Raw genomic sequence first — 10,296 nt, 5'->3', positions numbered from 1 at the left:
TTTTTCTAAACACCAATAATTATCTATTTTTCTTATTTTAATTTCCATAATCTCTATGGCTCTGATACCAAATTAGGAGACTACTTAGAGCGAACAAAAATCAAATAAATCAAATAAAAATATTAATCAAATAAATCAAATAAAAGTTACCAAATTTCAACCAATATTTAATTTTAAGGACTAAATTAGAAAATTTCTATTTTATAATGCCTTGCTATGTAATATTCAAATGGAAGGCATTTTTGGTATGTAAATTGTCTAAGGATCATTTGGGAAAAGTAACCCTTTTGAAAATGTTATTTCCATATATTTTCCCACCTAATTGATGTATCTAATATATATAAGTCTGGCCAAAAGCAAGTCGCTAAAATTGAACACGAAAAGAATCTTGAAGAAGGTCGCTATTTTACGATCTCTATCGGTGACTATTCATCCAATTTGGCTAGAATTTTCGATGGACAATTTTTCGAATGCATTCCAGTGAAATCTAATACATTTGAATAAATTAAACATTTTATTACATATAATAATGAATAAGCTTAATGTTAGTTCCACAAATGTAATTTAACAAAAACTGAACGACATGATTGAACAAATTATAATCCAAATTCCTCAAAAAAGGGGTCCATCGCATATTAAATTTAAATTTACTGACGAAGATAAAGTTTTAGTCACGTTACATCAAATTAAGTTCAATGAATCCAGATATAACGATAGCATCTCATCGCCAACCAACCAACGATCCGTTCAAACTTGCTAGAAGTAGGGAAAAGAGTGAGTATATGAGAATACTCAATAAGATGCGAATATTTGCATAATACCGAATGAAAATATCAATTCATGCATCAAAATAACCATAACATCATATCATATCTTTAGAATCCGATAAGAGCTTATACATATCATATCATTGATACCCTGTGGCCATTATCATATATCGTACCAATCATGTCAATTCTTTAATATAATAGTTATAAAATGAAGTAAATAAAATTAAACGGGACAAATCATTGGCACCTCGAAATAATTTTTGAAATAAAAGCAATAATTTCACATTCCACAACCTTCTCTGATGCCGTGTGTATATGCGTGTTTGATCCGGTAAAACATATCATGAATCTTTTATTCCCAACTTGGAGAACTTATTTAAGGTAAACAATAATCATTCCTTAAATCATGTGAGATACACGTGTAAACAATCTAACATTTTCCTATCACATCCAGGAGCGGACCCACACGGGATCATGTGGGGTCAAATGACCCCACAAAACTTTGCCCTTCCTTTTCCTTTTTTTTTTTATTACAATTTGCTTTTATGTACTCGTTATTAGATATCAAATGAAGTCAAAATATTGCATTCTTAATATCATTTCGAAGTACTCATTGTAAGTGTTATGCCCTAAATCCAATCGATTTAGATTGTAAACGCTTTTAATATATTTAATGCATTTGTTTTTGGCGAGATCTATTATTTATTTAAATTAATTTTGTAATAAATGATATTAAATAATAGAATCCGAAGACCCAATTTTAGGTAATCTGTTAATCACAAGGAGTTGTGATTGTGAGATACAAATTACATATAATTGGATCTTGAATAAACCATGGTCGTAAGTAATAACGAGATACGAATATCGTTAATACAGTTAGACCATCACGTGTGGCATTTCTTACTTATGAAGTAAATAGCTGATCTCACGAGCTAAAGTGTGGTGACACTTAAATGAACATGTGGATGTTTTGTTGTAGAACAAAACATTGGAGACCCGCTAAGAGATTCCACATGGATAACTATCTGAGTGTCAGTGGCTAATCTCTAACGTTCGATAGTGGGATTGATCATTTGACTTGAGGTCGTCATAGTGCCTTATATGAGGATGTCACATTTTAACGGTGTTGGATGTTGCTCTGCCATGGACCGCTAATATGAAGGTTGTGAATGATCAATAGAGGATTAGTCACTATTAGATAACTTTGGCGGTGTTGGATGTTGCTCTGAAAGGGGCCGCTAATACGACATCGTTCGGGTGTGTCAAGAATCGTATGAAGGTTGTGATTGATCAATAAAGGATTCGTTACTCTTAGATAGTAGGAGATTATGATCTGTGTTTCATTCAATTAAGTCGATGATGAAATCCTTGGCCAAGGTGTACTCATAAGTCGAAAAGGAGTTTTCGATTTATGTTGACTTAATAGTGAAATGAAAGATATGATCGATGATCGAGATTGACACAATTCCATATCTAGTAATTGATCGGATCGTATTGACGAAGGGATAATAGTTCCACGGTGAACGAACGAATTTGGTTTTGTCATACCACGTGACATTTCCCGTCATATGTATTGCCCTGACACATTGCTAGATGTCAATCAGGGACGGCGAATGTGAATTGACGATAAATTAAAAGAGTGTATTAATTTATCGATTTTGATTAGATCAAAATAATATTTCACGACGTTAGGCATCGTGGTCGGGAACCTAATGGGTCGTACACAAAAGAGAATTGGAAGACTGCAAATTGTTAATTGATTAATTTAACAATCGTTGGATAAATTAATTAATTGAATTTCTTATTTATAATCCCGAATTAATTAATTGGATTAATTAATTCACGGACCGGGTTTGATTAATTGGATTAATTAAATATTGGACCGGACCGGGCCGGGTCTGTTTGGGTTTATATATATATGCAGCTAGGGTTTGAGGTCCATTAAGTTATTCATTATTCTTGCTAGCACAAGAAAGAAACCCTAGCAGTTGCTGTTTTCTCTCTGTGTGGATTTCATTGGAGGCTGCACAATTGGACAGCTGTAGGAGGCAGATTCAAGCTGCTGGAAAGGGATAACGCGAAAGAGTTTGCAAATCACACAAAAAGTATATTTCTCATCACAGTTTTTATCTAAATACAAAGCTGAATCCTGAATGGGAATTGAAATTTGTTAAATTCCGCTGTGCATATTTAAGTAAATTCCCAACAGTACCACAGGAATTTAATTTCCAAACAGAGAAGAGGGTTCAACATAACCCACCAATTGAACTCTTAAACAAGGTAAATTTGATAACTACCTATGTACTTCCTAGATTGAAATTGTATTATAGAACTATGAACCGTACCTCTATTTTTGTAATCGTTTGGCACAAACAAGAAGAGGTGCAGTTCTACGCTTCTTAGTTTTGCAACTATCAAGTGCATCCACAAACACTTCTTTTTAGGCTCTAAGCAATTAAATCATTGAATGATTGGGCTTCTGGTGACCCATCTTCCCTCTGTTTTGAACTAGCTCTCCCTGGCATCTGATGACCAACCAACTGCTGGTTCACAGACAAAATTGCCATTGCCATACAACAGCATACCCATTAAGGTTCCATTTATTCGTTCTTATTCATAAATTCATTATTACTTAACATTTAAAGAATACGAGGTACTTCATTTTGACGTTCTTGATTGAGTATTTATTTTTGTCACAAGGGATCAAAAGAGAATAGATGGACTTCCCTCCAGCAAGAACACGAGGTAACATATTCTTGTATTCTAATAGCCTTAATGATGTGGTCGAGTCTCTTGTGTGAATTTTTTTAATCTTACCAGTCATGGTTATAAGCTGTTTTTCTTGCGTCTTTAACAGATAAAACTAGTAGTGAAACAAAAACTAACCTCCTTTGGAGGGAAGCAGATTCCAAGCGGCCCTGATGGGAGAAAGGAAGCTGGTCCTGTTTCTGGGATTAACAGGTATTTGATTTGTTCTCTTTATGTTTATATTCAATTAGAATGCACAAATATATATATATAAAATCGATTCTGAATTGCCAACAGGGGTATGGGCATTCGCTAAGAGTAAAAAAGCGATTTTTTCTCATATGATATTCGTGGTGGCCGTCAACCTTCAACCTCTTCCATTCTAATGAAGTTGCAAGGTCAATATTGGATATTGACAAGTACATAAAACATCTCGTATCAGGCTCTTTTGCATGCATGCATACAAGATATGAAAGTTCATCAACTATGAAGTGTGAAAGTCAATTTTGTTACATCCCAAAATGCTGATATTGTCACAGATTGTTCATTTGATTGACAATAAAACAGTTGTAGGTTAAAGTTGTACAGTCAATATACCCTTGTTCCATATACAACAATCTTGTTAGTTGTTACCAGGTGATTAGCTATGTTGTTACATAGTTCTGTCCGGCATCAATTGCCAACTCTTGGTCATTGAGAAATGGTTTTCATTATCTTCACCAACCAATTATTGATTGTTATTGTGAAAATATTTTATTCTAATTGGTTTACTGACCAAAGTTTGGTTGGTCAACCAACTTTAAATCATTATTAGTGGCCAAATTGAAGGCCTTTAGCTATTACATGTTGGTCGTTGGAAGTTATATATATTGCGACAATTTTGTATTGGTCGCTAATGACGTTCACTGATGGTGAATCAACCAATTTTTAGAGTTTTATCAGCCCACCAAAATCTCTTTAGCCACCAATATTTGGTCATTGAAGGCCTTCACTGATGGTGGATTAGTGACCACTCAATGACCACAACTATTTGGTCGCTAAAGGTCTTCATCGACTAGGAAATAACCTTTAGCAACCATGTTTTTTGGTAGTTTAATGTGTGGGTTGTTGAGTTTTTTTATTTTTTATTTTTTGGTAGCGCAATTAAATGTAAGACCAAATATGCATTCTAGGTTGCTTAAAGCTTCACTAGTGAAATTCAAAAGAGTTTGGTTATCTAGATTAGAATGTATTAAAAAGACTAATTCACCGATAATAACTTAAAATCTTATTTAAGTTTTAAACCGATGCAATTTAATTTTACGTATCAAACATAAATACATCCTTTGATACCTCACATACCTATGTAAACAAAAACTAGATTGCACATTGTAACACTGTTAATGCGATTCGAGAAAGTTTTTACTTTTAAGTTCATGTTTGACAACCATTACTTGAAAATTTATGTTTCTATATACTTATTTTCAACCAAATATTACACAATATTTTGCACATAAATTCTAAATTTTTTCTTATTTTTTAACTACACGCTTTTCTTAAATTCACTATTTAAATCCCAAATGATGGTCATGAAAAATGGGCAAAGCATTGTCCACTTTTTACTTAATTAGAGATTAATGCAGCGTGTTGTTAGTACAAGATACGTTAACATTACTTTTGTAAGATTCACATAATAGACGTTACAAAATTTTACAATGACTATCGATCCTTAATACACTTTCCTTTATTTGACAAAACTTTTTCAAATTATAAGTTGATGGGTCTCATGAAATGTGTATTTAAATAGTAGATAAATGTCTTGGGTTTAGTAAAATGTGTGGTTAAAAGTAAAGCCCCCCATCAAATTAAATTTCATTTTTCTCTCTCCTATTTTAATCACACAATCTTCTATAAAATAATATTATACATAAACTGAAAACCTTTCTTTCTTTTTTAACCACTCATTTAAAAAAAAAAAATATTATTCCACCCATTTTAACTTGGAAAAATGGGGGCCAAACATGTGCAAAATTTAACCTACTTAAAATCTGAAAAAAGTTTTACCAATCAAATGTCAGTCTTGAAACTACATACACATTATTGATTTTAAATAAAAATGTTTGTTTTAGATTTATTTTGAATAGATCCTAATTTTGAAGGAAGTTTACCGGGCGACGGCTTTCATTTCCAACATCTGCCAAATGGAATCTTGATTAGCTTCCTAATTTGCTGCCTTATTCGGCCAATACCAAATAAATCCCACACCAAATAAATTTATTTATTTTTAACAAATTAAACTTTTCAAAAATTAAATTTAAATAAATAAATGTATCTTCACTCTAATAGCGCAATAACTTAAGCTTTAGGATATACAATGGTGCTTGGTGTGACTCTCGACTCTATCTATTTATACAGAGCGAATTGTCCAAATGGTCACTAAATTTTGTAAATAGTTTTCAAGGTGTTATTGAACTTTAAAAATCACCTAAGTGGTCACTAAATTTTGCAAAAGATTTCCGAGGAAAAACCTTGCAAAGTCCTGGAAATTTTTTTGCAAAGTTCAGTGATCATTTGAAAAATTCACTCATTTATACATGTTTTGGATTATTAGTTTATTACTACTACTAGAGCGAGCAATGCCGCATTTAGCCGGCTGGTTCATCATTTTCGAGGGCTCTATATTCAACTATATAAATCAAGGCCAGCTGAGCCATAAAAGCATCCATCCTGCACAGGCAAAATATAGGCAAATTATAAGCAGTTTAAGTAAGGTTTCTATTGCATCAAACTAAGTTCTAAAAATGTCTTCAACAGTTTTCTTGATTGCATTTTTCGTCGCGATAGTTGCTTCTTCAGCTTTAGCGATCGAATATGTAGTTGGAGATGATGCTGGTTGGAAACTCAACTTCGATTACCAGAAGTGGGCTGAGGGAAAACAGTTCGTCGTTGGAGATAAACTTAGTATGCTTCTGTATTTTTATGTTCCTTTTTAGTTTTTACTTATTTAAACTTAGGCTTATACATCAACTTATTTTTAGTATGGATTGTAACTTATTACTGTTGGATTCGGTCTTTATCAAAGTGTTATTTCAAGTTGTGAATTCACAAAATAACATTGAATAAGGTCACTCGTCCAAGTTTAAAAATAAGGGAGTAAAGATATAGACAGATGTGTCAGAAAATGATTGGATGTTTTTTTTAATTTTTCAAACTGTCTAATTATGCATCGACAAGTGTTCCATCTGGATTTGAGTTTGAATTTTAGCTTGAATGTGTAGCATGATTGATACCATTAAACTAAAAACTTGGCAGGAGAGTTCTTGTCGGAAAAATTAACTCCATTTTAAATTTCCCAATTATTGAGGAAATACTAGTTTTTTTTGCCTGTTTTCGTCAATCTACAATATTTCTAATCGCAGATATTTCCTTACTGCATTTCTGCAAATCTTTTGTAGTGAGATCAATTATGATCTTAATCATAGCATATCTATGCAATTTTAAAATCACTTTGGTCCAATTTAATCCTCTGTAACAAACCTTATTCTTTTTCAGAATTGATAAAATTCTTGTTAATTGTATATTTTATATAATTTTACGGCTTTTAACCTATTTTTCTGCTGCAGTTTTCAAGTACACAGATAAAACTCACAACGTTCACAGAGTAAATGGAACTGCTTTCCAGCAATGCATGGCACCAGCTGAAAGTGAGGCTCTAACTAGTGGATTTGATGTGATCACCCTAGCTACGCCGGGAAGAAAGTGGTACATTTGCGGGGTCGGGAAGCACTGTGCGAACGGAATGAAGCTTGCCATTACTGTTTCTGCAGAAGTACAAGCTCCGGCTCCAAGCCCGGTTTCTGCAGCAGATAAAATCTCTCCATGGAAATCTTGTGCGTGGATGCTGGCATCAATGGCTTTCTTCAGGATGATGATGGCTTAATAAGAGACAGACCCAACTTCTTAATTTTCATGTTATGCCATTCTTTCTTTTCCTTTTTTTTTTTTTTTGTTGAATTCTGAATTGATATTTAGTAAATTTTATTTATATTTATTTTAAAATTTTTAAAAAAATTGTTAATTGAATTATGGCGATGTTAAATGAGTTAAAAAAAAAAAAGTAAGTTGCAAATGAAATAGATAAAATCATATTTCATGACCTTCAAAAAATATTTTGCGAGTGAATATATGATTTGTACAAAAATACAACTATCGTCTAAAATGCTAGTTAATACTTCTTTTATTAATGTACTTCTACCCATTGCATTACGAAGAGGGAACTTATATTTAATCCAGCACATAACGACATGAAGTGTCGTATGATGTCCCAACAAAATAGTTTGCAAGATTCAAGTAGTAGAAAGATATAACCTAATAAACTCTCCGTTATTCAATCTCGAAACTGTATATTTAAGGATCAATTTGTGATTGATTTTAGAGCCCAACTTGTGATTGTCAAACAATCAAAAGTTAGTTAGGTGCTTGGTAAATTTAAGAAAAAATTAATTATAGAAAAATCTTTACAATCTAGCAGCATTATGCTTTTAAAGTTTCGAATAATCTACTATTGTAATAACAATTTCAGCCTTAATTAATATACTTCTTTTTATTGATATGACAAAAGTAATGCATTTTCCGCCATTTATATTAATAGATATTAATTTTATAATGTTAAAATAATTATATGATTAATATTTTAAAAAAATATTTGATATGATATGTATATTGTTATAGAAGTTGTTGGGTTTTTGATACCCAATAAATCCCGGGTTATGATGTTAACATGAGCTAATATTATTTCATATGCATAGGCCGATGAATGAAATAAGTCCAACAACCAAGTCCATGAGCTACACCCGACCCAATTGTATTCTTTCTGGATGGCTTGAATTTTGGCCCGTTTACCTATTTAATGACCGAACTTAAAGCCTAACCCTAGAGTATATATATGGATATAACCCTAGCCTCTTTCTTGTGATGTTTTGTGAGACTTTGAGTGAGAAAAAGGAGAATCCCGACTGCCCTCTTGGTGAGTGAAAAAACAGCCCCTAGAAGTGTCCAAAACACCTATTTACTTTGTGTAATTTGTGGTTCCTTCATAGTATATCTTTGTGGTGTCTTCTCCTAGCCTTTGTGGCCACAAGTCATCATCCTTTCTTGTCTTACATGGATAAGATTGAATAGCAACTGAGGTGAATTATGTTGGTTGTGGTTTGGAGCTGGTTGGATTGGTTGTTGGTAGAGAAAAGTACGTTGGACTGAGCCTAGAAAATCACCGTTTGAAGATCCTTTTGAGAGAGCTTCCGCAACAGAAGTAAAATTATATTTTACAATACTATAACAATGATTATAATAAGATAAAAGAATATCATTATTATCAATGTTCGTTTGAATAATTGTTATATGTAGAACAATAAATCATTTTTGTACATTCACCATATGTTGATATTGATTTTGAATCATATAGTAATTCTAAAGCAAATGTTACCCTATACTTAACTGATTATTTATCAAATCGATTAATTATTAAGCACAACAAAAACTGATTATCTTGTAAGAACAATAATACCAACCTTGACAAAATCTTGAATTCAAGTTATAGTATCTTTTTTAATTCCCAATATATAGAGCACTTAAATCACCCATCCATGCTTCATTGTCACTCCATACATTCTAAATTTGATGAAAATACTAGGAATGACACTTTGTGCGGCGACGGCTTTCATGGCCAACATCAATTGCCAAATGGAAGCTAAATTTAATGAGATCACAGGAGGACACATAAACCCTACATTATCAGTTACACACTTTGACCAAATCCTTAATTGTCACAAGTTAAGCAGAATAAACAGGCTCAATGATAGGGCATTTTTCCAGGGACAGACTTGAGAGTTTTTTGTTTATTTTTTCAACTGTCAATGAAAATTTGTCAAGTATATGTGTGTCAAAAAACTCTATCATTGACCCTGTTTTTCTAGCAAAACTCTATTGTCACATATCGATTATAAGTAGATAAATAAATATATATGACTATCTCTACTAAAATTTTTACGCTGCGGTTTTAGCTTGTTTACTGTTAATGAGTGAAATTACCTTGATAGCTGAGAATTTGCAGAGCATTTGACCTTTTAGCATTCTCCGAAGGTTGAACTCTGCTACACAACCCGGGATTAAATCCCGGGTTTGACTCCAGGGCCTGGGTGTATCTACATCACATGGGGCCCGCCACCATCAAATCAAGGGCTGAGGTTGCGCCACCTTGTCCCCTGGATTCAATCCTGGGATTTAATCCCGGGATGAGGAGCTTTATTGCCGAAGGTTATATGACTTCTAAATTTTACATTTCATATTAAAATTTTTCTTTTTGGATCATCTTGAAGATACATATATATTTGGACTAAGTCATAAGAAATTTATCGAATTGGCATTATTATAGGGGTCCATTGCCGCTGTTAGGCTTTAGCCGGCTGAATCATCATTTTTGAAACCTCTATTTATAACAAATCTCATAAGCATCAAAAGAAACCATCTTCCAGCAGCAAAATATATACAAGCAAAATATTAAGCAATATTTCTTGTACATCAAAATTTTCTAAAATGTCTTCAAAAATTTTCTTCATTGCATTTTTCGTCGCGATTGTTGCAGCCCCAGCTTTGGCAACTGAATATGTAGTTGGAGATGATAATGGTTGGAAACTAAATTTCGACTACCAGAAATGGTCTGAGGGAAAACAGTTCATCGTCGGGGATAAACTCAGTATAATCCTGCAATTTTATTTCTCTTTTCACTTATTTTTTTTTT

At 32.8% G+C, this 10,296-nt stretch overlaps 1 protein-coding gene and 1 long non-coding RNA gene across 2 annotated transcripts; both read left to right on the top strand.

Annotated features, from left to right (window-relative positions):
- Window positions 1-3,177: 3,177 nt before the first annotated feature.
- On the top strand, window positions 3,178-3,942 carry LOC111379488. Its single transcript, XR_002700052.1, has 4 exons — window positions 3,178-3,363; window positions 3,471-3,515; window positions 3,628-3,731; window positions 3,816-3,942. It is a non-coding gene; the product is annotated as an uncharacterized LOC111379488 (long non-coding RNA).
- Window positions 3,943-6,298: 2,356 nt separating this feature from the next.
- On the top strand, window positions 6,299-7,437 carry LOC111379492 (stellacyanin-like). The gene is made up of 2 exons (XM_023002872.1): window positions 6,299-6,458; window positions 7,121-7,437. The coding sequence occupies exons 1-2, from the start codon at window positions 6,299-6,301 to the stop codon at window positions 7,435-7,437; spliced, it is 477 nt and encodes a 158-aa protein (XP_022858640.1).
- Window positions 7,438-10,296: the final 2,859 nt, after the last annotated feature.

The sequence above is a fragment of the Olea europaea genome, unplaced genomic scaffold (genome assembly GCF_002742605.1).
Source record: "Olea europaea var. sylvestris unplaced genomic scaffold, O_europaea_v1 scaffold1995, whole genome shotgun sequence".
Classification (NCBI taxonomy): Eukaryota; Viridiplantae; Streptophyta; class Magnoliopsida; order Lamiales; family Oleaceae; genus Olea; species Olea europaea.
This window is presented reverse-complemented; position numbering and strand designations above follow the sequence as displayed.

What these genes read in the sequence shown, in the direction of transcription:
- LOC111379492 (XM_023002872.1), top strand. Translation starts at nt 6,299, where the DNA reads ATGTCTTCAACAGTTTTCTTGATTGCATTTTTCGTCGCGATAGTTGCT. An exon ending in CGTCGTTGGAGATAAACTTA is followed by an intron (nt 6,459 to 7,120) that starts GTATGCTTCTGT and finishes TTTCTGCTGCAG; the next exon opens with TTTTCAAGTACACAGATAAA.